Source organism: Dromiciops gliroides, chromosome 2 (assembly GCF_019393635.1).
Source record: "Dromiciops gliroides isolate mDroGli1 chromosome 2, mDroGli1.pri, whole genome shotgun sequence".
Taxonomy (NCBI): Eukaryota; Metazoa; Chordata; class Mammalia; order Microbiotheria; family Microbiotheriidae; genus Dromiciops; species Dromiciops gliroides.
This window is the reverse complement of record NC_057862.1, coordinates 581,697,493-581,725,134: the sequence shown is the minus strand read 5'-3', so window position 1 is coordinate 581,725,134 and position 27,642 is coordinate 581,697,493. Positions and strand designations below refer to the sequence as shown.

General features: G+C 38.7%; 2 protein-coding genes across 4 annotated transcripts in view; one reads left to right on the top strand and one right to left on the bottom strand.

The window, feature by feature from the left end:
• The window catches only part of CEP68 (centrosomal protein 68), a 44,579-nt gene extending 21,283 nt beyond the window's left edge, over positions 1 to 23,296 (top strand). For 2 of the 3 annotated variants that reach the window (XM_043986745.1, XM_043986747.1), the window contains exons 4-7: positions 648 to 770; positions 3,081 to 3,177; positions 17,623 to 17,782; positions 19,877 to 23,296. In XM_043986745.1, the coding sequence (XP_043842680.1) occupies positions 648 to 770; positions 3,081 to 3,177; positions 17,623 to 17,777 (375 nt within the window). In that variant the 3' untranslated portion in view covers positions 17,778 to 17,782; positions 19,877 to 23,296. The remainder of the gene's footprint in view (positions 1 to 647; positions 771 to 3,080; positions 3,178 to 17,622; positions 17,783 to 19,876) is intronic. The other variant, XM_043986746.1, reaches the window with a different exon arrangement.
• A 301-nt stretch (positions 23,297 to 23,597) lies between these two features.
• Positions 23,598 to 27,642, bottom strand: part of RAB1A (RAB1A, member RAS oncogene family) — a 54,754-nt gene continuing 50,709 nt past the window's right edge. Inside the window, exons 5-6 of the mRNA XM_043986748.1 lie at positions 26,587 to 26,718; positions 23,598 to 26,126 (exon numbers count right to left, since the gene is read on the bottom strand). Coding sequence (XP_043842683.1) covers positions 25,929 to 26,126; positions 26,587 to 26,718 — 330 coding nt within the window. The 3' untranslated portion in view covers positions 23,598 to 25,928. The remainder of the gene's footprint in view (positions 26,127 to 26,586; positions 26,719 to 27,642) is intronic.

Here is a 27,642-nt window from a genome sequence, read left to right as displayed (position 1 = left end):
GTGAGAGCATAGTATTTGTGACTCTGAAGAGTTGCTGTAATGCAGTTCTCAGGGCTTCAGTTTCTTAATCGACAGAGTGAAGCATCTGAATGAGATGATTTTCCACATCTCTTTCAGTTTTGAGATTCTGTGACTTAGTGTTGTTCCTTAGGTTTGTGGAGAAAGATAAAGGAGGCAAATTTTTGTTATTTTCAGCAATGTTTTAATGCAAGGGATGTATGGAGCCATTTGTTTTCAAATAACCTTTGTCAGTAGAAGTAGTTCTTTAAAGTTAACATGCTAAAACAACTATGACATTTATGTAGCCCTATTATGAACATAGTTGTACTTTCCCCCAGATTTTTCACTGGCAACATTGCATTTTTCTCAGTCTGTGTTAGCATCTCTTTTTCTAGGTGTTAATCCAGATTGCAGAGATGCCGAACTAAAAGGTTAAATGTTTTTAAATGTCACTACGATAGAGGCCTTTTACAGGGCAGGGCTTCAGAAATACTGGGAAGGCATTAGTGAAAGATGAGGTCCAAGAGTCCTTATTCATACATTAAGTAACCTTGGGAAAAACCCTGTGTCTGCGGTAAAAGGATATTTGTCTTTATATTGGTATCCCTGGAACACAGATAAATAACAGTTATATTTGGCCTCAGTAGATATTTTGCTGTCACCTGGAAGAGTTGATTTGCTGGCTGTATAAAGTAGCTGAAGTTACAGACAACTTGATTCCTCCAAAGTCTAACCTTGCAAGCCTCAAGTCTTCCCTGCAACTTTATCGTGTAAGTATCAAACACTTTGTGTTCTCTGTACCCATTTGTCCTCTATAAAGGGTGGCAGCTAAATTATTTAGCATCAACATTATAAACCTTTGTCTTATCCTGTGAACTAAGAGTCCCCCTGACCAAACTACTGGAAGGGGGACATTACTTTCCCATTATTTGCCTCTTCCTGCCAAAAGTAGAAAAAAAAAAAGAAAGCTCATTAATCTACTTAATGTGGGGTTCCTCGTTTTTTGGATTAGTAGTGTTTACATAACACTTTAAGGGTTACAAAACACTTTCCTTACAGCAACTTCGTGGAAAAGGCAGGGCAAATATCATTAACCCCATTTTCCAAATGAGACTTAAACAAGGCAAAGTGCTGAATTCAGCTAGTAATAAGCACAAGAGCCAGGTGCTCTGCTGAACCCAGGCACTTTGTGCTATCCAATGCTGGCATCTCTGTTAATCGTTATTAATCAGATTACTTTATTCATTTATGTCGTGCTTTGTCTTGGTAAAATTACTTCTCAACCTGTGAAGACAGAGTATTTGTGTTCTAGGCCTGACTGAGAGCCATTCTACAGAGAGGCTGTTGTTTTATTTAGTCTGAACCCAGACTCTGTCAAATTGACCCAGCAGCTGGCTTCTGCTCCACCCTGTTCTTAGATTTTTTCCTTCTTTGTCAGAGTTGAATGAAATGCAGTTGGTTACATATCATATAAGAGAAGGACACGGCAGGGAGTAGGGGGATTCTAAACTAGTCCAGCCCTTCTTGATGAATCTTGGGACTTACTCTGTGGCTAGAAGTATGAGGCAGGTTTTTCATGGAGAGTCAACTTGGAGTAAGAGGGAATTGTGGCAGAAATAATTAGAGGTGCTTCCAAAAACCTGCACAAAGACAACATGGTGTAGTAAAAAGATTTCTGGATCTGGAGTCAGAGGAATTGGGTTCTAATCCTGGCCCTTCCACCAGTGCAACCTTGGACAAGTTACTTACATCCCCTTGGGCACATTTCCTCGTCTGTAAATGAAGGGGTTAGTCTAGATGACTGGACTGGATGACTTCAGTATCCTTCTCAGCTCTAAGTCTATGATCCTGCTAAGTCCATAGATGAGTTAATAGTTAGAAAAACCTCCAGAGGAAGCCCAGTGGATAACTTTTGTGTTACCTTGGTCAGCAAGGTGTCGCAGTGGTTAGAGTACTGGGCCTGGAGTCAGGAAGACTTGAGTTCAAAACTATCCTCAGACACTTAATAGCTTTTAACCTCTCTTTGCCTCAGTTTTCTCAAGTGTAGAATGGGGATAGCGGCACCAAACAGCCCCTGCCTCACAGGGTTTTCATGAGGATCAAATAAGATAATATTTGCAAAGCCCTTAGCACAGTGCCCTGCACATAGTAGGTGCTTCCCCTTCCCCTATCCCTCTCCCTAAGAGCACAGTCACCCTCAAACTAGGTGACACTTTCCAGGTAGATGTCATCTGACTGAGGAAGATGCCGTCATTCTCCTCCCCCTAGAGGTCCTTGGATTTGGTGCCTACTATGGGGCTCTCAGATATTTTCTCTTCCGTTCTTCAAGTGGGGAGATGTTTTTCAATGCATTTTCTTACTGTTTGGAATAGTCTGTGAGGAAGAGCATCTTTCTGTGTCTTAAATAGAACTGTCTAATCCCCAGCACACAAAAAGTGTTACCTTGTATGTTCTGGTATGTGGGTACATTTTTTAAAAACCAAGTTAATTAGAATTAGTTTTGCATTGAGAAGTTAATGAAAAATCTTTGAGACAATTTTGTAATGTCATGGGGGAGGGCAAGGGAGGACTGGGAATTTCTTCTCAAGACATTGGAAAGAGAGGAGAGATAGTGGTACTGACTATAGTGAATCTGGTATCAGAGGACCTGGGTCCAAATCTTGGCTCTACTACTAATTACTCAACCTCTCTATACTCTATACTCAACTCCTCTATAAAAGGAAGAGGTTGGACTAGATGAACTTCAAGGTGCCTTCTAGCTCTGAATCTGTGATCTTCTGAAAGATTGCCTCAAATTGCCTGTGAGCTCTGCTCTGTCACTGAGGAGGTCTCATTTTACCCTCAAGCAGGCATTCTCCAACAGACAACAGTGAAGTTTGTCTCATATTTTTCTTGGTTTCAAAGACTCTCTGATATTAAGCAATGACTTCAGGAGCTTTTGGGGTAAGGGAGTTTATTTATTCTTTATAGAGCTTATCATGGCTGCTTTATAATTTAATTTTTTGGCACTTTTTCTTATAAAACTTAATAAATTATGCTCATAAAATGTTCATTTTTCTTTATTCTGATGCCCTTTTCAGCAATTTAAAAAAGACCTAGCTGAACACCAATCCCTCACTGAGAATGTTGTACAGAAAGGGGAAATTCTGCTCCAGTGCTTGTTGGATAACACACCAGGTGAGATGTTCGAAGTTTTGCTTCATACAGACTGTAGCCAATGTCACTCCTTCTCCCAAGAAAGCGGTATCTATAGAAGTAATAGTTACTCTTCACAGAGATAAGAAACCTATATTGTACAAACCTTGGAGCCTTTGCCATTAGATTCCCATTAACCCCTTTGTGTTAGCTAAACATCTGCACTGCTCATCTTTCCCTTGCATTTCCTGGCTACTGCCTAGTGTTTTCACTTAAAAGCATAAAAATGTATCTCTGTTTTGGTCCTGAAAATGGGAAATTGAATCTGCTCTTGACAGTACTTGATGTTCTTTTATCTTTTTTGTCCATTGGAAACTTGGTTTTTAGAGGAGCAAATATGATTATGTAAGTCAAATAATTGTGTCTTGAGTCTAGAGACATACAGGTACCTCATAGAAAGGGGAGAATAATGAGTGGGTACATGATAGCCATGGAAAATATTGGACAGACTGATGACAATTTTATGGGCCAAATAGAATGTTTACTTTTTAAAGTGAGTCAGGGTCTGTGAAGGAATAAAAAAATGAATGTAGAGGTTTAAAAGTACATTTGAGGGGCATCTAGGTGGCGCAGTGGATAAAGCACCGGCCCTGGATTCAGGAGTACCTGAGTTCAAATCCGGCCTCAGACACTTGACACTTACTAGCTGTGTGATCCTGGGCAAGTCACTTAACCCCCATTGCCCCGCAAAAAAAAAAAAAGTACATTTGACCAATAAAAAAGGGTTTTTGTACTCAGCATCGTGTGAAGCTCTGTTGGGGTATACAGAAGTATAAACCTTGATCCAGCCTAGAAGAAGCTTACAGTGTAATTGGGCATATAAACATATCCAATACAAGGGATCCTTTGATCTCCTGAGGCAGCCCGTTTTGTATATGAATAGCTCTAATTTTTAGAAAGTTCCTTCTGACATCAAGCCTCATTTAGCTCATAATTTCCACCCATTACTACCAGTTCTGCCCAGTTTGTTGCTGGTAAAGATGAGAATTCAAACCCTGGTCTTTAGATTCCAAGTGTGGTGCTCTTTCCATCTCACATATTGCCTCCCCAGTAGATCAGTAAGGCTTAGTTATATAGTTGGTCCACAAGCATTTCTTGAAAACCTACTATGTGCAAGGCACTGTGCTAACCACATAGTGTGTCTTGTTTGAGGGACAACAAGGAGGCCAGTGTCACTGCATGGCAGAGCACATGGGAGTTTGTATGGTGTAAGAATACTGGAAGGGTACAGGGTCGGGATATGAAGGGATTTAAACATTAAGCAGAGGGTTTTATACTTGATCTTGGAGGTGATAGGATTTGATTGAATTGGGAGTGGAGGGTATGGCATGGTTAGACCTGAAGATCAGTTTGACTGCTGAGTAGAAGATGAATTAGGACAGGGGGATCCATCAGCGATAAAGAGGAGGTATACCTGGGACAGCAAAAAGCTCAACCTAACTGGGCTGGACATGCATATTGGCAAGGGAGACAGCTAACCTGGTGGGTTGAAGCCTGATTATGGAGCAACCACATAGAGGAGCTTAAGTTTGATACAGTAGGAAATGGGGGGGGGGAATCATAAAAGATACCTAAGCAGGGGGATAACATGAAAAGATTTATGATGTCTCCCACATTTTGGGGTCAATATCTATGAGAATTCTTCAACTACATATTCTTTCCCCTTCAGCTTCCCATTTAGCTGTTCATCTCTGTCCATGTGAATTTCCACAGTAGTGGGAGGGCACAGAGGAAGTTAAATGAGCTGAATCTCTTTGCTATTTTTGGTGGCACTCTTAAAGGGTGTAGGTAGGAGGAAAGAGGCATAGAAGGGAAAAAATAGATGTAACTGTAGGGGAAAACTCTTAGTTAAGGAGATTATATTATGTTCAGGAGGAAAGTGGATTTCTTTATTAAAAGTTCTTGGTAATAGTTAACAAAAAATTTTATTATTAAGTTCACCCTTCATATTCTCTGCCAATAAAAGTTGTCTAGATAGGTGTTTACCAACCCAGATCAATTGCAGGTCAGTAAAATGCCTAAGTGTTCTACCCTAGGTCTCAGTCTACCTAGCTTCTATAGCTTTAGCACTGTAGTTCTTCTACTTCCTTGGAAGAAGGAAGGAACTGGAGATGGGAAGAGCAGGGTAAGAAAAAAAAGTAGAAGGACTTCTAAGAAATAAGGACTGGTTAAAAAACTTTGATTTGAACAAGTACCAGATCATCAACTGCAGTGGGAATACACTGATCTGGACAGGTTTCTTGGCTATATTCCAGTCTGGGAGAAGGCCATGTAGAAAGATATGAACTGCAGCTGAAAAATGAGGGGGAATTATGAGTGAGAATTGCCTCTTTGAAGTGTTTGGGTTCGTGTAAAATGCTAGAAATCTGAATTTAGGGAAGGGAAATTTGGAAGAGCTTCAGGGAAATTGAGGGTGACAAAGGACTAGAGCTAAAGGAGGAAGAGGACAGGGATTTAAGGAGAGGAATTTGAGACTAGTTGGTAAGACAAAGGAAATTGGTGTGGCTGTCGAGGTGTGAGGAAAGGGATGACTCAGGAGTTCCAGACCCAACACACAGTTTACTCTGTTAGTTCTCTAGGGGAACCACTAGTAAAGTAAAAAGGACTGCAAATCTTCATTTCCAGAAAGTACAGAGAGGAGGAGGAATTTTATAGCCACTTGAATAATGTCTATTGTTTACATTTCTGCCACGGCCAGATGGCTGCTATCTATTCTCAAGGTGTGATCTCCTTTCTTGAAGAGAAGATAAAGGGACATGAATGCTTTTCTGCTCTCCAGGTTATCAGAGAGAATAAAGTGATGTTTTTGTTTTGTTTGTTTGTTTTGTTTTGTTTTGGTTTTTTTGGCAGGGCAATGGGGGTTAAGTGACTTGCCCAGGGTCACACAGGTAGTAAGTGTCAAGTATCCGAGGCTGGATTTGAACTCAGGTCCTCCTGAATCCAGGGCCAGTGCTTTATCCACTGCACCACCTAGCTGCCCCTGAAGTGATGTTTAAAAAAAAGGGGGGGGGGGGAGGTTGGCTTCAATGTGAAAACAGAAAAAAGTAGATCTGAAGGGACAGAGGGGAATTCTAACTTATGTCAGAGGAGAAAAGAAAGTGGAACCATTGAACATTTGGAGCTGAGAAAAAAAACTATTCAGTTCTTCCAGACATTTACTAGCTGAGTGACCCTGGGCAAGTCACTTAACCCTGTTTGCCTCAGTATCCTCATGTATAAAATGAGCTGGAAAAGGAAATGGCAAACCCACTCCAGTATCTTTGTCAAGAAAACCCAAAATCAGACACAATTGAAATGACTGAAAAACAAAAGTTAAGTAATACTGAGGGGTATGGGAGTTGTGGTTTTTGTGGGGGGGGGGGGGGAGGTGGTTTGTTTTGTTTTGTTTTTTTGGTGAGGCAATTGGGGTTAAGTGACTTGCCCAGAGTCACACAGCTAGTAAGTGTCAAGGGTCTGAGGCTGGATTTGAACTCAGATCCTCCTGAATCCAGGGCCAATGCTCTATCCACTGCGCCACCTAGCTGCCCCGGGAATGGGAGTTTTGAAGAAGGAAAAGGACTAAAAGGTAGGTGGTATGATGAAATCCAAAAGCCATCATGTAGTAAGAGTATACCTAGCTACCCTTGATAAGTTCAAGCAGCCAAGGCCAGATGAATTTCTAGATTACTGGAAGAACTGATAGGTAGGAATGTTATTGTCTGGAATAGCATATAAAGTGTTGGATTTGGAATCAGAGAGACTTGGGGTCAGATTCTACCTCTTCCAGTTATTTGCTGTTGAACCTTGGTAAGTCTCACTTTCCTACTCTGTAAAATTTGGATATCTACTTCACAGGGATTTTATGAGGTTTCTAATTAGATAATTAATTGAAGTGCGTTTAGAACTTCAAAGCATCAAACAGTTGTCATCTGTTAATGTGATTGCTGAGTGACATAATGCTCTCTGAAATATGTGGAGAATGGGGAGGGAAATAGAACCAGAGAGACAAATATACCAGTTAGGACAGTGAGCTAGACTTTGATTCCTCACAAAATTCTAGAAAATTATATTAAAAGAGAGACAAGCCAAGATGGAGGAGAAAAGGCAGGAACTTTGCTGATCTCTCTCCAAGTCCCTTCCAAACAAATGAATTCTGGAATGGCAGAACCCACAAAAGGATGGGGTGAGGGCAGCTAGGTGGCACAGTGGATAGAGTACCAGCCCTGGAGTCAGGAGTACCTGAGTTCAAATCTGGCCTCAGACACTTAACACTTACCAGCTGTGTGACCCTGGGCAAGTCACTTAACCCCAATTGCCTCACTTTAAAAAAAAAAAAAAAAGGATGGGGTGAAACAATTTTCTAGCCTAAGATAACTTAGAAGGACTATAGGAAAGGTCTGTCTCACTTGGGCAAAAGAAGAGTGCATCCCAGACACAACAGGCCAGCTGTGGGGCCCTTCCCCCAGTCCCAGTAACCCCAGTGCAGGAAGTGAGCTCTCAGACCTGCAGGTACAGGCACAGCAGATGACCTGACCACCCTGGAAGGTAGCAGGTGAGCATCCAGGTCCAGAAACTCTAGCACAAGAAACTTAGGACAGTGCCCCTTTTGCCCTAGGAGCTAAGCTCAACTTTAAAAGTCATGAAATAAGCTGGAAAATGAGCAAAAACAAACAAAACAAAACCCTGACTATAGAAAACTACTGTTGTGACAATGGAAGATCAAAGCACGAACTCACTTTATGTGATTGCACATATAAAACCTGTATCAAATGGCTTACTGTCTTAGGGAGAGTAGAGAGGAGGAAGGGAGGGACAAAATTTGGAACTCAAATTTTCATTTTAAAAAACAGTGATGGGGGCAGTGGATAAAGCACTGGGCTTGGATTCAGGAGGACCTGAGTTCAAATCCGGCCTCAGACACTTGACACTAGCTGTGTGACCCTGGGCAAGTCACTTAACCCCCATGGCCCTGCCAAAAAAACAAAAAACAGTGTTAAAAGGTATCTTTACATGTAACTGGAAAAAATAAAATACTATTTAAAAGGAAAAAAACACAGAAGAGGACAACAATGTCAAGACATGTGAAGCCTCAAAAAGAAATATGAATTAGTCTCAGGTCCAAAAAGAACTCCTAGAAAAGCTCAAAAAGGACTTTTAAAATCAACTAAAAGAAGTAGAAGAAAAATTGGTAAAAGAAATGAAAGGGGCAGCTAGGTGGCACAGTGAGTGGATAAAGCACCTGCCCTGGATTCAGGAGGATCTGAGTTCAAATCCAGCCTCAGACTCTTGACACTTACTAGCTGTGTGACATTTAACAAGCAAGGCATTTAACCCAGGCAAATTGCCTGGCATTAAAATAAAGAAGAAGAAGAAGAAGAAAAAGAAATGAGAGTTATATAAGAAAATCATGAAAAAAAGAGTCAACAACTTGATAAAGGAAGCACAAAAATTGGGAAAAGATGTAAAAAAAATTCACTGAAGAAAGCACCTTCTCAAAAAGTAGAATTGGCCACATGGAAAAGGAAATACAAAAGCTAACAGAAAATAATTTCTTAAAAATTAGAATTGGGCAAGTGGAAGCTAATGACTCAGTGAGACATCAAGGATCAATCAAAATTGAAAGAATGAAAAATAGAAGAAAATGTGAAATATCTCATTGGAAAAACAACTGACTTGGAAAAGATCAGGAGAGATAATTTAAGAATTATTGGACTAGGGGCTGCCAGGTGGCGAAGTGGATAGAGCACCGGCCCTGGATTCAGGAGAACCTGAGTTCAAATCCGACCTCAGACACTTGACACTTACTAGCTGTATGACCTTGGGCAAGTCACTTAACCCTCATTGGCCCCACCCCCACCCCCTACACAAAGAATTATTGGACTACCTGAAAGTCGTGATCAAAAAAAGATCCTGGGCAGTATCTTTCAAGATATCATCACAGAAAACTACCCTGATATCCTAGAAGCAGAGAGTAAAATAGTAATTGGGAACATTGGGAAAAGTAAATGGGAAAATTAGATTAAATATTAATTAGAAACGAAATCTAATTCTAAATATTGAGTGGGTCAAAGAACAAATCATAGAAACAGTAATTTCATTAAAGAGAATGACAACAATAAGACAACATACAAAAATTTACGGGGATGTAGCCAAAGCAGTACTATGGGGAAATTTTATATCTCTAAATGCTTACATTAATAAAGTAGAGAAAGGCCAGATCAACGAATCAGACATGCAACTAAAAAAAACTAGAAAAAGAACAAATTAAAAACTCCAATTAAATACCAAATTGGAAATCCTGAAAATTAAAAGATTAATAAAATTGAAAATAAGAAAACCATTGAATAAATAAAACCAAGAGCTTGTTTCATTTTTTAAAATAGATAAACCATTGTTTAATTTGATTAACACAAGAAAACCAAATTACCAATATTAAAAATGAAAAGGGTGAACTCACCACCAATGAATAGGTAATTAGAGCAATAATTAGAAGCTATTTTGCCCAATTATATGCCAGAAAATTTGACAGTCTAAATGAAATGGATAAATACTTAGGAAAATGTAAATTGTCCATATTAACAGAAGAGGAAATAGAATGCTTAAATAACCCAGTCTTAGAAAAAGTGAACAAGCCATCAGTGAACTCCCTAAGAAAAATTCCCCAGGGCCAGATGGATTCACAAGCAAATTCTACCAAATTCTTCCAAACATTTAAGGAACAATTAATCCCAGTACAATATAAACTATTTGGAAAAATAGGCAAAGAAGGAGTCCTACTAAATTTCTTTTATGACACAGATATGGTACTGATGCCTAAACCAGGAAGAGCCAAAACAAACAAACTATAGACCAATTTCCTTAATGAATATTATTGGAAAGCTTTTAAATAAAATACTAGCAAGATTACAACAATATATCAAGGATTATTCACTATAGATCAAGTGGGATTTATACCAGGAATGCAGGGCTGGTTCAATATTAGAAAAAACTATAAGCATAATTGACCATAGCAATAACAAAAGCAACAGAAATCATATGATTATTTCAATAGGTGCACAAAAAGCTTTTGACAAAATATGACACCCATTCCTATTAAAAACACTAGAGAGGGGGCAGCTAGGTGGCGAAGTGGATAGAGCACCAGCCCTGGAGTCAGGAGGACCTGAGTTTGAATCTGGCCTCAGACACTTGACACTTACTAGCTGTGTAACCTTGGGCAAGTCACTTAACCCCAATTGCCTCACCCAAAAGACCACAAAACAAAACAAAACAAAACAAAAAAACACTAGAGAGCATAAGAATAAGTGGAGATTTCCTTAAAATGATAAGTAGTATCTCTCTAAAATCACTAGCAAGCATTATCTCTATTCCCAATAAAATGAGTTGTGAAGGAAAGATGCCCATTATCACCACTGTTATTCATCATTGTACTAGAAATGTTAGCTATAGCAATAAGAGAAGAAAAAGAAATGGAAGGAATTAGAATAGGCACTGAGGAAACAAAATTCACTTTTTGTAGATGTTATGATAGTATACTTAGAAAATCATAGAGAATCAACTAAAAAAACTAGTTGAAATAACAACTTTAGCAAAGTTGCCATCACTATTTCTATATATTACTAACAAAGCCTAGCAGCAAGAGATAAAAAGAGAAATTCCAGGGGGCAGCTAGGAGGTGCAGTGGATAAAGCACCTGCACTGGATTCAGGAGGACCTGAGTTCAAATCCAGCCTCAGACACTTGACACTTACTAGCTGTGTGACCTTGGGCAAGTCACTTAATCCTCATTGCCCTTAAAAAAAGAGAGTGTGAGAAATTCCATTTAAAATAATTATAGACAATATAAAATACTTGTGAGTCTTCCTGCCACAATACACCTAGTTACTATATGAGCATAATTACAAAACACTTCACACAAAGGCAAATCTAAACAACTGGAAAAATATTAATTGCTCATGGGTAGGCCGAGCCAATATGATAAAGATGACAATTCTACCTAAATTACTAATACAACCAAGATTAGAAGGAAAGTAGAAAGCTGAAAAAAATTTTACAAGCAAGTGTCTCTAATAAAGGCCTCATTTCTCAAATATATAGAGAACTGATTCAAAAGTATAAGAAAATAAGTCCTCCAGTTGGTAAATAGTCAAAGGATATGAACAGGCAATGTTCAGATGAAGAAATCAAAACTATCTAAAGTCATATAAAAATATTCTGTCACTATTGATGAGAAAAATTGTAAATTAAAATAACTCTGAGGTACCACCTCATACTTATCAGATTGCTGAAATGACAGAAGAGGAAAACAGTAAGTATTGGAGGGAATGTGGGAAAATTGGGAGTAGTGAACTGATTCAGGCATTCTGGAGAACAATTTGAAACTATGTCCAAAGTGCTAACAAACTGTGATCCAGCAATACTACTTCTAAGTCTGTAGCCCAAAGAATTTTGTTTGTTATTGTTGTTGGGTTGTTTTTTTTAAAGAAAGGACCTTTCTGTACAAAAATATTTATAGCAGCTCTTTTTTGTAGTGGCAAATATTTGGAAATTGAGGGCATGTCCATCAATTGTGAAATGGCTAAAGAAGTTGTAGTGTATAGTTGTAATGGAATATTAATTACTGTGCTATAAGAAATGATGAGCAGGCAAATTTCAGAAAAACTTGGAAAGACTTACATGAACTGATGCAAAGTGAAGTAAGCTGAACAAGGAAAACATTGTACACAGTAACAGCAATACCGTATGATGATTAATTGTGAATGGCTTCGCTGTTCTCAGCAATGCAGTGATCCAGGGCAATTCCAAAGGACTCATGATGAAAAATGCTATCCACCTCCAGAGAAAGAACTGATAGTTGAGTGTAGATCAAAGCATACTGTTTTTTACTTTTTGTATTTTTTTTACAGGCCTTTGGGCTTGTGTCTTCTGTTACAAGACTAATATGTAATATGTTTTAAATGATTAAACATGTATAATCTCTATCAATTGCTTACTGTCTCAGGGAGGAGATTGGTGAGTGAGGGAGAGACAAAATTTAGAACTCAAAATTTTTTTTAAAATAAATGTTTAAAATTGTCTTTACATTTACCTGGGGGAGACAACTTTTTTCTTAAAAAGAGGAGGTTATGTTAAATTAACATCTAGAAAGAGAAGTGGTGATTACAAGGAGCCAGCATAGCTTCATTCAGATCATTTCAAATTAACCTAATATTTTTTGACAAGATTACTAGACATTTAAATCTGAAGAATGCTTTAGGTGTAGTTGACTTAATTTTAGTAAGGCATTTGATAAAGTATCATATGATGTCGTAGAAAAGACATCTAGTTAAGTGGATTTAAATTGGGTGGATGCCTGGACTGCAAATTCCAGGTCACGTTAGAAGGTGGTCTGACATCGATGCCATCTGTTGATACAGGCCATTGATGAAAACGCTAAATAAAGGAGAGCCAAGAACAGACCCCAGGGCCTCTCCACCTCTTAAGATGCTCCTAAGATGACCCAGCATCCCCTAATGACTCTTTTCAGTCCAAGTATCCAGCCAGTGTGAATCCACCCATGATGGGTTCTGTTCTTGGCCCTGTGCTCTTTTATCAATGTCCTAGAAAAATAAATGGCATTCTTACCAGCAAGGTAAGGTAAGACAACGAACATTTATTTAGGATGTATTGTGTGCCAGGTACTGTGCTAACCGCTGAGGATACAAATACAAGTGAAAATCAGTCAGTCAGTAAATATTAAGTGCCTACTAGGGCCTGCCCTCAAAGAGGTTACCACTAATAAGAGAAGGCAGTATACAAAAGGGAGCTAGAAAGTGAGGGGAGAAGATAGTGTGGTAGAAACTAGGCATAGACCAGCACCTTATACCACATAACAAAAGAAGGTCAAAATGGGTACATAATTTAGACATAAAAGGTGAGACCATAGGCAAATTAGGAAAGGAAGGAAAGTTTACCTCTCAAATCTATGAAGAGGAGAACAATTTATGACCAAACAAGAGATAGAGAATATTATGAAATTCAAAATGGATCATTTTGATTACATTAAATTAAAAAGTTTTCATTCAAACAGAAGCAACACAGCCAAGATTAGAAGGAAAGCAGAACGCTGGGAAACAATTTTTACCAACCAGTGTTTCTGATAAAGGCCTCATTTCTAAAATATATAGGGAACTAAATCAAATTTGTAAGAATACAAGTCAAATGTTCAAAGGATATGTATGAACAGGCTGTTTTCAGATGAAGAAATCAAAGCTATCTATTGCTGTATGAAAAAATGCTCTAAATCACTATTGATTAGAGAAATGCAAATGAAAACAACTCTGAGGTACTACCTCACACTTACCAGATTGGCTACTATGACAAAAAAAGGAAAACAAATGTTGGAGAAACTGGGAAAATTGGAACACTAATGCATTATTGGTGGAGTTGCAAACTAATCCAGCCATTCTGGAGAGCAATTTGGAACTATACCCAAAGGGCTATGGGGCTGTGCATACCCTTTGACTCAGTAATACTGCTACTAGAACTATATCCCAAAGAGATCATGGAAAAGAACCCACATGCACAAAAATATTTATAGCAGCTCTCTTTGTGGTGGCAAAGGATTAGAAATTGCATGTCAACTGGAGAATGGCTAAACAAGTTGTGGTATATGAATGTAATGGAATACTGTTGTGCTATAAGAAATGATGAGCAGGCAGATTTCAGAAAAACCTGGAAAGACTTAAGTGAACTGATGCTGAGTGAAGTGAGCAGAACCAGGAGAACATTGTACACTGTAACAGCAACACTCTGTGATGTTCAACTGTGATAGACTTAGCTCTTCTCAGCAGTGCAGTGATCTAAGACAATTCCAAAGGACTCATGATGGAAAATGCTGTCCACATCCAGAGAAAAGAACTGTGGAATCTGAATGCAGATTGAACCATCCTCTTTCTACTATTTTTTGTTTTTGAGGTTTTTCCTTTTTTCTGATCCTTTCACATGACTAATGCAGAAATATGTTTAATGTGATTTTACATATATAACCGATATCAGATTGCTTTCTGTCTTGGGGAGGGGAGAGGGAAGGAAAGGATGGAGAAAAATTTCGAACTCAAAATGTTATAAAAACAAATGTTGAAAACTATCTTTACATGTAACTGGAAAAAAAATACTAATAAGATTGAAAAAAAAAATGAGGTGAAAGCACCCAGTGTGGGGATATGGTATCAAAGTTAGAAGTACAGCCAGAAGGGAAATGAAAGTTTGGCCAACCTGGGCTGCTCCCCAAAATAGAGGCCCAAGGAGGAACTTACCTATGGAAGAAAGGGGCTGGCATAATAGAACAGTATTTTAGGGTGAGAAGACCATGAGGGCCTGATGCTTGTTCCATGGTGAGACTATAAATGAGGCATAGTGTGGAAGCCCAGCAAATCTGAAGCACTGCAAGTTAGATTTGCATGTGATACAAAGCTTGGAGGTCTTTTGAGAGCTAATACAATGAACAGTAAGTCAAGGATTTTGATAGCCATGAGGAAGCATAACTAACTAGATTGCAGTTCATCTGAAGAGAAATCTGGTGATTTTATTGACCGATTTCAAGCTCAGAGAGAATCATCAGATGATATTACAAACCAAAAAAATGGCTAATGTGATCTTAGTTTCCATTAAGAAAAGATTAATGTCCAGGAACAGGGAGGGTGAGAGTAGATTACCTCTAAAAGGTCCCATCTAACTTTGATTATGTGATTTTGGCTTAGCTATGAAAGTGGGTTTTCATTTTCTAACCTCACTCTGAGTTTCATAGGGCTTGACTGTCTCCAACTCCCTTTTGGTTACTTTTTTTTTACCAAGACTTGAACAGTGCTACTTACCAAAATCAAAACTAAGATTGTTTATCAAGTTATTACTTGAATTTCCGCTGGTCAGTGGAATTCTGTTCAGCTATATATTCTTTTGATTCCCAGCCCCAGCCCATTTCCTCTCCTTCCCCTAAGTATTTTCATAAGAATTTAAGATGCTTAGAGGGGGGAGATCATAACTTTATAGTAAACTTGAAGTTCAGAAAAAGAAAATCCCAACAGAGTTTCAGAGAAATAGTGTGGGAGGGCAGGGAGAGTTGTCTTTGTTGGAATCAGGAGGGTCCGGGTCTGATTCCTTCTGTGAGCCTGGGAACCCACCCAGCTTCTCCACAGCATGTCTGTCACCTGCTGACCCAGACGTTTCTTCTTCTAAAACTGCTCCATTTTTAGAGCTAGAAATCTGCTACACATTCTTAAAGGGGAAACCTGCTTCATTCACATTTGAAATTTCTTTCCTCCCCTTCTCCTGGCTACTCTTGTCAGGCCACAGGGCTTCGACAGCTCTTTGCCCTGATGATGCTGCATTGAAGTGGCGTCCTCCAGGACCTGATCCCCAGCCTCTGGGCCTCTCGTTCTTCCTTTCATCTAGTCACCATTGTCTGCCACTCAGTGTCTTCCTCTTTCTCTGCTGGCACATGTTGTAGCTGTGGCAGGAAGTGGGAGAGAGGACTAGCAAGACTAATAAAGGCCAAGGAATGAAATAATCTTTGTTCCATCAATGGCTGCAAATATTACAAACAAAAAGAGGGCACTTATCTAGTGCCATAATTAGAGCCATGATCATCCTGCCTTTCTGCTCCTCAGGGTGCTGGGAGGGAAGGAATGCTTACTGGCTCTTCAATTAAACACCGTGGTCTGAGAGCACAGGTATAGAGGTTCACCTTCCCTGCCTTTCCACACCCCCATAAGCTTGAATTTTTGTCTACTTTGAGAACTAGATGAAAATTGCAGACAGTTTCTTTGAATGAGGGACAAGAGGGCTTTGACCCTGCTTTAAAACAAAATTGAAGAATTTAGTGAGGACACTTTCCAGATGGATAGTCCTCCCCTATCAGGGACCCTACAGAACTTAGAGTGGCCTGGTGATTGCAGGGAGAGCCCATGAGTCTGGGTCCCATCCCAGCTGTTTCCCACACCAGCAATTAGCCTCCAGGGCCAAGAGCCATAAAGGAGCAAAATTAAGCCTCCAAGAGCAGTTTGGAACTCTGCCCAAAGGGCTACAAAGCCGGGCATACCCTTTGACCCAGCAATACCACTATTAGGGCTTTTCCCCAAAGAGATCATGAAAAAGGGAAAAGGACCCATGTGTTCAAAAATATTTATAGCTGCTCTTTTTATGGTGGCAAGGAATTGGGAATTGAGGGGTTGCCCATCAATTGGGGAACGGTTGAACAAGTAGTGGTATATGAATGTAATGGAATACTATTGTGCTGTAAGATGAGCAGGTAGATTTCAGAGAAACCTGGAAGGACTTGTATGAACTAATGCCAAGTGAGATGAGCAGAACCAGGAGAACATTGTACACAGTATCAACAACATTGTGTGTTGATCAACTGTGATAGACTTGATTCTTCTCAGCAATACAATGGTCCAAGATAGTTCCAAAGGACTCATGATGGAAAATGCTCTCCAGATCCAGGGGAAAAAAAGAACTGTGGAATCTAGATGCAGATCGAACTGTACCATTTCTATTGGGGTTTTGTTGTTGTTTTTCTTTTTTAAGGTTTTTCCTTTGTGCTCTGATTCTTCTCTCATAACATGACTAATGCAGAAATATGTTTGATGTGATTGTACATATATAACCTATATCAGATTACTTGCTGTCGTGGGGAGGGGGCAGGGAAGGGAGGAAAATTTGAAACTAGAAATTTTATAAAAGCAAATGTTGAAAACTATCTCTAAATGTAACTGGAAAATGATAAAATATTTATATGGAAAACAATTAAGCCTCCAAGAGATTAAGTGATTTCCGCAGTATCCCCAGAGGTAAATACCAGGGTTGGAACCCTGATCCCAACTCCCTACCTTGTGATCTGTGTTCTTTGTCTAGACCCCAGGGTCTGTGTGTCCATTCATGCAGTGCTTTCCTCCCTGTCAGTGGAGGAGTCCCAGGCCAGTGTTCCTACTTATTATAGGGTCACTGATTTAGAATGGAAGGCACGTTAGAAGTCATCCAGCCCAACCTCTTCCTTTTCTAAGTGAGGAAACAGGCCCTGAGAGGTTAGTGTTTTTCAGTGACTTGTGCTAGACTTCACCACCCTAACTCAACCGCCTCTTCCCCTGCCAGCCCCTTCTCCAATTCCAACAGTAAATTTTTTCCGTAATCTCTATTTTGAGGAAGAGCCTAGGACAGCCACCCCTTGTTCTTTATACTTTGCTGCCATGCTACCCAATTATTTGAACCAAAGATTGTTACATGAGCTAACTTGTAGCTTTGAGAGTAAAAACATGGATTTTGTGATGTGAACCAAAAGGTTCACACCTCCCATTACTTTCTGGGATTTTAATGGTAAATGAGTAAGACTATCTTTGAAGGATTGTCATCTTGATGGGGGGAACTATTTCTGTAAGATCCAATGATGTTTTTTTTTTCCCTCCTTGTTAGTTTTAAAGGATGTTCTTGGATTGATTGCAAGACAGTCCAGTCAGCTTGAGGACCATGCAGAACGCCTGTATGACTCAGTCTTAGCAGCTCTAGACATGATGGCTGGGAACAATTCTGGCCCAGACAGTAAGCCAGTTACGTGTGGAAAGATATGAACCAGGTAAGCAAAGAATTGGGGGGAAAGAAGTTTTTCTCTGTTCTTTCTCCAGAAACACTTGTGCTTGATACATATTTATTGAATGAATAGATGTGTGCTGTGGTCCTTAAAACTAGGTGAGTTCAGAATTGTTTGTGATGATAGGTTAAAAATGATCAAAAACCCGAAAGAAGATAAACAGTGTAAAAATTACCAATGGGAGGTGGGGGGAGAGTCCAGGCCAACCCTTTTTAGAAGGTGGGTGGTACTTGCCTTGTCATAATGGGCAGAGCACAGGGCTTGAAGTCAGAAAGGCTTGGGTTCAAACTTCTCCAAGCACTTTTCAGCTCTAGTGAAGTAATATCTGTAAAGTGCTTTGCAAACCTTAAAGCACTATGTAAGCATGAGCTCTTAATATTGGAGCTTTGATTTCATCCATCAATATTCCTTCTTGATTTCATCCATCAATATTCCTTCTATGTGCCAGGCTCTAGGGATACAACCCTTAAGTCACTTACATTGTCTTGGGAGAAACAGATTAAGCATATGTATACATTACACTTAATATACTTTCATATTTTATGATGTGATGTAATTATAACATCATAATTATATTTACTATATGTATTAAGTATATTATGCCCATATGTTACACGTATACAAAATAAATATAGGGTCGTTTCAATGGCTCCTGCAGCTAGGGAATCAATGAAGACTTCATGTAGGTGACTGCTGAGCTGAGTTTTGAAGGAAACAAGGGATTCCAGGGCAGAGGGGAAATGGTGTGCATCCCAAGCATGATGGATGACCACTGTGAAGAAATGGAGATGGAAGGTGGAGTGGTGTGGGAGGTACAGCGAGGCAGCCAGTTTGGCTGGACTGTGATGTGAAAGAGGAAGAGGATTTGTGTACATGAACACGGTTGACAAAGTAGTTTGGAGCTGGGTCCTAATGGGCTTTAAAAGCTGAATGAGTTCACTTGGGAGTCTAGAGGAGGGACAGGCCCAGACCTGCACACATGGAAAACCATCTTCATCTTCATTGCCAGTGATAGTGAGAGCTCAAGAGACTTGTCTCCACAGTTCCACAGCCAATATGTGTCAGGCAGGACTTTATCTCCTTGAATCCAAGGCTGGCCCTCTGACCTCTGTTGTTTTATAATGGATATAGAACCAGCTCCCTCGTGATTCTATTCATCGTTTCTATTAGCTTAGAGACAAGGATCACCTAATGCTACATCTCTGCAGCAATACTTGAGAAGCAGGGTCTTTTCCTTTTGTCCCCTGACCCATAAGAGCGCCAGTCTTTTTGTCTCCTCTGAAACCTCCAGTTTTTCCCATTAGCATTTTAAGAAATGTAAAACAAATTTAACCCAAGTAGCTTTTCTCTCCATGCCCAGCTTAACCCCACAGAACCAGTAGGGGCTCGGTGTCTCAAGCTTTATTCTCGCCCACCTCCCACTCAGGCTTTGATGAACCTGTTTTTCCATCCCAGTCCTCCTACCCTGACTTAAAGAAAGGAAGGGGGTAGCTTCTTCAGGCTTTCTAAGAAGAAACAGTTCCATCTTTTGATCTGTACAGAAAGGTGAGGTGACTGGTAAGGAATGGCAGGGTGAAGCCCTTGGCCAGGGGATGCATGAGCCAAGAGATCACCAAGTAAGTTCACTGTCACTGTCACTGCTCATCCCCACTGTCTTGGGAAAGGTTTAAGAAATGGACAAAGCTGGTGATTCAGCTTGGCATTCTCTTCCAGAATGGTCCCTCTGGTGAACAAGATACTTCCTGTAACCATGTCAGAGGAGCAGTCTGTGTAAGAGTTCATGCTGTGTTCATAAAATGGCTTAAGAAACACTGAATTAGGAATGCCAAAACCCCAGTTCTAGTACCAGCTCTGTCTATGTGTAACTGAGCAAGGCAGTTAATTTCTTTTATTCTTAATTCCCTCATTGGTAAAAACAAAAGGGAGGATGGTTGACCTTTAAATCCTTTCTTATTCGAAAATAAAGATCTCAGTCTAAATTCAAACTACCAGAGTAAATCACCCTGGCCTGGCTAAGGATGCCCATAATTCTTGAATTTTATTTTTTCTTTGCTTTGACACCTGGCCTTTTTATTTTAGGTAACATCTCAAGCAGTATTGGAATCCAGAATTGGTCCAGACGTAGTTGTTTGGAAAAACAAGAACTTGCTGGAAGCCCAGCAAAAGCAATGGTTTTATTTTTTTGTTTTGTTTTTGCCAGATCACACTATTGTAGCAGAACCACAGCGCTGACCTACTGTCTCTAAATGAATTTCTTGTGTGTGAAAAAGTGGAAAGCTACTTGAACTATTATTGAAACCGTGAATCCTCTAATGAGAACCTTTAAAGGGGAAAAGCAGAAGCCTTCCAGATCAAGGTTTTCCTCAAATGGTGCTCCCAGTGACTTTATAGGGATTGCCAAGCAACTCAGCTTCTCAGTTCATAGAAAATAGCCTAAGTGACAAGTCTGTCCCCTTAAAAAGAAAAGGGAATGGCAACAGTTCTCATAGCCACAGTTGTCTCAGGAACTGGTTTGCGTCACTTGTTTTATTAAGTGTCCACAGAGGGCTAGGAAATATGACATTGAAAAGACTTGGGCTCCAATTAAAAGAGGTGTCAGTGGCCAGAGGCTTTTGATTTTTCCACAAAGAAACTTCATTTGAGAAACCTTATTTTGCATGTTTACAACAAGAAAGGCATTTATACTTGACCTGCTGATGAAAATGAAGACGACTCATTGAAAGGTTGGAAGATATTAACACTAGTTTTCTTGCTGAGGACAATGATCTTCTCTCTTGAATAGAAAGATGGCACCTCAGTAAACATTAAATGCTTGTTCCTGAAGACACTTTAGATTCTTATCAAATGGATGATTTGATGCGATTTTTATCTCCAGCTCTTGGGTAACTTACAGTATTTGGCCTCACTTAATTCCTCAAAGTTTAGTTGTAAGTGTACTTCTACCCTTAGAAAAAGCAGAAGATGGAGTCTCCTTAATTTAACCAGTTCAGTAATTTTGTACCTTTTTAGATCAGTGACGCAGAAAACTCCATTTTCACAAACTTAATTTTTTCTCAGGTCATGAATGAAGAAATAAAAAGGAAAGCAGGTGGAATATAAAAATCCTAATAACCAAAAATTGAGAAAGGGGTGTTGAATAGTGGAGTATTAGAAAAACGCACTTAGACCTTTGGGGAATACTTTGAGATTTGAATATGTTGCTTTAGAAAGAAAAATCTGTTACATTTATGAAGGACGGGATAGGTCAGCTATTGATTTAATGAATTAAACTGTGAGGTTAGAGGTACACATTCTAAATCAGGGCTTGCTTCTTAAACTTTTTCCACTTGCAACCCAGGGTATATAGGTATATAGATTAAGTATACATAACCTTTTCCTATTGCCAAAGTTTTCACAACCCCCAGATTCAGTTACTCGACTCCATGTGGGGTTTGAGACCCATAGTTTAAGAAGCTTTGTTCTAAAAATTGGTTCGTACAGACTTTAAGTCCTGATGTCAGTATTAAGATTTCAAATACTTGTACAAGCATTACGTGATTTAGTGAACAAATTAAACTGCTACTCCAAAAAAAGGAAAAAGAAAAAGTCCAACATTCAACTCTAGCCAAGAAAATTGCAAGCCCCTGTTGTGGTAGTATTAAACCTCTCTGAAGCTAGATTACGATAATGTTCTGGGACATACAAAATGTAAACTGCTTACCAATAATGGTCTAGCCATTTCAAATTGTTAGTCATGCATTACAGAATTCCTGCCAAGTCTGTTCTATGGAATTCTCATTAAGGTGGTAAAATTTTTATGGAGAGGAAATAATCCTCTAAGACTTAAGACCAATTAAAACACAAAATGAAATCTTTCTAGATGTATTTTTAATTAAATTAATAATATACATTGTGGAGTAACAGAAGGCTAAAGACAACTCAGGGATGTGACTCTGTGATCCTGGGCAGGTGGGACCTTTTAGTGCCCTGCCCTTTTTCCTTCCCTTCAGGCGGGTCTTTAGCTAAGACTGCTAGCAAGGAATTGCTATTCTGTATTGATGGATAAAGTCAACATGTTGGAAGTTCTGACGGTCTTGTAAACACTTCTCTCCCCTCCAAGAAAAAGGTTACAAAAACCAACCCTTTGCCCTATTGCGACAGTTTGGTATAGGAGAGAAAGAGTGCTGGCTGGGCTTGGAGTTAGAAAAACAAGGTTTCAATCCTGCCACTGTCACTAGCTATGTAACCTTGGGAAAATCAATGTACTATGTGAATGAATACCCATAGTATGCATCTCACAGATTATACTGTGATGTTCAAATGAAAATGTTTGTAAAGCACTGTGTAAAAAAGGTTAACAGTGGGGCAGCTAGATGGCGCAGTGGATAGAGCACTGGCCCTGGAGTCAGGAGTACCTGAGTTCAAATCCGGCCTCAGACACTTAACACTAAAAAACAAAAACAAACAAACAAAAAGCTTAACAGCTTCTTAAGAGTGTGGGCAGGGAATAAGAAGACAGGTTCCAGGAGGTCAAAAAATATTTTCATAATAATACATTTTAATTTCTAAATGAGAAATTTGAGGGTCCTTAATTTTTAACTAAAAAGGGGTCTTTGGTTGCTTGTGAATCTATGTTAGTGTGGAGGGAATTCCTGATACTAGTGAAATCACAAATCTTTCATCTTTTGCCCCCAAATACATGGTAATCCTTAAAAAAATTCTAGTTTGCCACATTTGGCTTGATTTTAAAACAGGAATTTGTACAAGTCAGCTTTATAAGTAGAACATTCTGTGAAAGGAAAATACTCAGTACTGTGTAATAAGTGATAGCAGAAAATGGAATTCTACACTCACAGTGCCTCCTGAGATCTAGTACTAGATTTATACAACTTCTAAAAGGAACCTCCACAGAACATTCTTGAAAGAGGCCCTTTTTCTGTGACACTCCAATTTTTTAAGCTATTATAGCATTCAAATCCTTTTTCCATTGAATAGCAAAACAGTATCTGTGGAAGCTAGAACTTTATAGCTGGCTGAAAATGCCAGAGAGCCAATCAATAGCCACTTGGGAGGTGTGGGCGGCAATGAGGGTTAAGTGACTTGCCCAGGGTCACACAGCTGTTAAGTATCAAGTGTCTGAGGCTGGATTTGAACTCAGGTACTCCTGAATCCACGGCCAGTGCTTTATCCACTGCATCACCTAGCTGTCCCAATAGCTACTATTCTTTAAAAAAAGAAAATCATAGCTTAGTAGCCATGCAGTAATGCTAAAAGGTAGGCCAATGCAAGAATTTGGGGGGTGGGAGGGGATATTTTTATCACTGAAGTTAAATCTACCTGGGCAAAGTTCCTGAAATCATTAAGACATGTGAAATGTTGCCTTGCATTACAAACTCTTGAAACAAGTTTTGTTTAATCCCATGTCCCTATTAGAAAATATTTTGGGGCGGCTAGATGGCGCAGTGGATAACTGGATTCGGGAGTACCTGAGTTCAAATCTGGCCTCAGACACTTAACACTTACTAGCTGTGTGACCCTGGGCAAGTCACTTAACCCCCATTGCCTCACTAAAAAAAATTTTAAAAAAGAAAAAAAAAATATTTTAATGTTCCTCTGTAAACATCAAGAGATAGAATCTAGAATGGTAGAATGAACACTGGACTAAGTCAGGAGAGTCCCAGTTCTGTAAGTGACTAGCTATGAGACCATGCATAGGTGACATATTCTGAGCCTCATCTATAAATTGAAGATGTTAATGTATAGTTACGATGGCCATGTTTCTGAAAGCACTTGTCAGAGCAAAAAAAAGGCATCACAGAAATGTGAAAAGGTAGTCTTTTACTAAACTTGTAGTCAACATTATTGCTAATAAATGAAATTTCAACACTAGGTCAAGGAGGCTTAGAGTAAGAATGGCTCCCACCTCAAAGATCTCCTGTTTGCTTCCACAGAAGAATTGTATTTTATAATCCCCACCATCTAGCCATGACAAAGCCCATAGCCCCATATTAAATAACTTGTTTCTAAAGATATGTACAGAAAGCATTGGTTTTTCCCCTATGCAAGTAAAGATTCACCCTGCCACCCACCCCCATCCCCAATCAGGACATAAAGAACAAACAGGCACAATGAAGGGTAACATGATTTTCCTTGTCTTGGGAAATCTTATCAAGATTTTTCCAGATTATTCAACAATAAGTGTGTAAATCTCATGGAAACTTTGCTAGGGTACCAAGAATAATGGCATGAGCGACCTAATTATTGTATGTAACCAAATTTTGCCTCACAATCCCAAGTTTGTGTTTCATACTGTTTTAAGGCAAATATCTGAAGGTGTTTTTAAAAATTACCCAAGTACTATCTCTCTGACTTTTCAGGAACTGATCAGTTGCCTTATGTAGTATGAATAGATTCTCAATAAGCACATCTATAATACAAAGTAAACTATGATTTTATTGTGAAATTCTCATAGATGGAAAATTCAATTGTATATTTATTCTGTTCATTCATTTTACAATAATCTTACCCACTTATTTTTGTACCATGTATTATGATTGCCTGTTTAGTGAAAATAAAATAAAAAATATTTTAAGGGTTGCTTTTACTTGTATTTTAATACCCCTGAATTAAGTCTAAAGACTTCATCATAGGATGTGTTTGTGTACAGTGTTTTGGCTATTGTAGCATATATTTGAACAAACAATAAGGGGAAAATCTTAAAGTGTTTAGGGGAAAACAAAGATTCTGTACCCACTCAAACAAAACAAAACAAAAAAACCCAAACCCAAGATCTTCTTGAGACTTAAATTTTCATATGGGTGCAAAAATTCACCCAGCCACAAATGGTTTTAACTCATTTTTAGGGGTGTCATTTTTCAGGTAAGGGCTATCAACTAATGAGAGAAAACCTATTCCCAGCTTCTTCAATGTTTTAACTTTACCCCAACACAAGTTATATAAGCTACAGTTTATGGAGAGCAGAATAATTATTGAAGATAGTGCACTAAACTTATTTAATAAAGTTGAAATGGTATTCATTCAGAATATGGAAGTAACAGTATATAAAAAAAGCACATAGTGGCTAAATTACATCAGCTTGAATTGTTAGTCTGATCATTCACAAGTTAGGAAAAAGATACAATTTCCCATCTCTACTACAGATGAATTAACAAAAGCATTTCTAAATAAAGCCATTTAAAAATGGTTTTAAAGATCAGAGATAATAGACTAAATATTGTACATTCAAAATGTACTTGATTTCCATAAATACCACTTTGATCTCCCTCCAAACCAAATCTGCTAAATCCCTGTCCAGTATACATGCCTGCACTGTTGCATCATTTATCAGGTATATGAGCTGGGAAGCATTGTTGTTGCTATTCTAAAATAGGTCTAAAGTGCCCTGGTTGAACATAAATGGCTATGTTTTGAGCACAATGCAAGCCTATATTTCCCCTTAATCATAAAAATTAAGACAATACTTATTCACCATACAGTTTGATATTACTTCCAATAAGTACAATATTTATTAAACATTTCTTCAGTTGTTTGTTACATATTGTGCAACAAATTACAATATTCTGCAGCCACAAATTATATGCAGAGTATGAAGAAACTAGTAATCAGATAGTGTAATCTTTCCATTTATAACTCTACAAGAAAGAACTAGCAAATCAGATCTTACATATAACATCTCACTAAACTTTTATGCATGGAAAGTGACAGACACTGTTGTGCTGTTTGATACAAAATGGCTGAACTTCATCTTCAGAAGACTAAACCTGACATCTAAACATGCCAATATAAACATCAAAACAAAATATATTCTAACCAACCACGGGAAACAGTCTGGTATCAGGAAAGCAACAAGGATTACACACATTATTTTATAAACCAGCACACAAAGGTTTAAAACAGTTCTGAAAATGAAGTTAGCTGTCTTGAGTCAAGGGAATAAAAAAAAAGTCAGTATTGACCATTTACAATCTCTGACCTTTGTGGAGACGGTAAGAATCTGTTGTAGTGCAGCTACATACAGTACAATTCAGGCAATTTTGTTTTTTTGTGGTTTTTTTTTTGTTTTTTGTTTTTTTGTTTTCACTTGGGTTCAGATTGCAAATTCATTGTTGTGAGAAAAGAAGGGAGGCAGATTTTAGCAGCAACCTCCACTAGACTGCTTGACTGGAGTGCTCTGAATTTTAACATTGGATTTCTCTGCACCCCCAGCTGTTGCTCCAGGACCCATTCGCTTTTTAATCTCAGCCGCCATTGTCATGAAAGACTGTTCTACATTTGTTGCATTCTTTGCACTGGTTTCCAAAAATGGAATTCCAAGAGAATCTGCAAATTCCTATGGATATAAAATATGACATAAAGAATAAAATTAGAACCATTCTCCATATGCATTTGCATCTTTTAATCAAAAACATAATAAAATGTATTGGTAATAAACATATTAAACCTTTTCTCCATAATGGTATCTAGGAGTGAATTATTCTCCCTTTCCTCTTTGCCCAAATTCATCCCATTTTAAATCTCTACTCAAATGCTGTTACAGGAAGTCTTCCCTGATTCTACAAAGCCATTTGATTTGTACATTCTGTATTTGAATGATATTAGGTTAAATTCTCCAAGTTTACTATGATTCAAATGAAGATTCCTCTGATAATACTCAGTTTTTTATTCAGAAAGATGACTACTTAAATAAGAAGTGACAAAAGATTTTAAAAGTAATAATAGTTCTATTTTTTTCAAGCCTAAACTTGAAATAAAAGTAGAACAATAAAATATGAAGAATAAAATTGACATACCTTTGCTGTTGTGTAGTCTACTACTTTCTTTGTGGTCAGATCACATTTGTTCCCTACCAATAACTTGTTGACATTTTCACTGGCATAACGATCTATTTCCTGCAGCCACTGTTTTACATTATTGAAGGACTCCTATAAAAACAGGTATTAAGAAATATTGTCAAAATCAACTTCTGGACATCAAATATTCAGTTTCCCATACTGGAAACCTTAGCAGTATCTTTGTTTCTTCTCCTTCACCTCTCAATTCTATAAGTCTTATTAATTTTAAAATCTTTCTCAAATACATTCTCTACTTTGGTTTTTTTTGCGGGGCAGTGAGGGTTAAGTGACTTGCCCAGGGTCACACAGCTAGTAAGTGTCAAGTGTCTGAGGATGGATTTGAACTCAGGTCCTCCTGAATCCGGGGCCAATGCCTTATCCACTGTGCCACCTCGCTGCCCCCATTCCCTACTTTCTATTCCCCCTTCCACCCTAAGTACAAGCTTCACTGATCTCCACCAATTCAATCTCTTTTATACCACTGTCAGAATAGTCTTCCTTTTTAGTATTGTAATGACTGGAATGATGCCACCTACTGGAGATTTACTATAGGAAAGCTCCACCATGAAGAGAACGCCTCAGAGGGCAAGGCCATGAGGCTTTTCCTTGGTGTCAGGAAGTAACATTTGCGCATGGGTACTGTCCACCAAGGCTACCAGCCAATCAACTTGAGGAGCCTCCCATTTTCTGGAAGGGGACAGGAAGGAGGAAGGAGGGCCTGCGCAGAGAGGTTTCTCTCTTTTTTTTGGTTCCTGACTTTATGGTGGTGGTGGTGGTGGTGGCAGAGGACTTCTTCACAGGAAAATTGAGGAAAGATAGGATTGCCAGGCTGTTGGAATTCTATTCTCAGTCTTTTTCTTTCTATCTTTCAATAAATCCTTAAAAACCTAAACTCGTTTTATCAGTGATTTTAGTCAAGTTTCCCCCAAAACTGGGGGAACAGATTAGAACCCATATTTAGAATCTTAAATTACACAGTATCTAGAAATTTGTATCTAGAATGTGTCTCCTCTT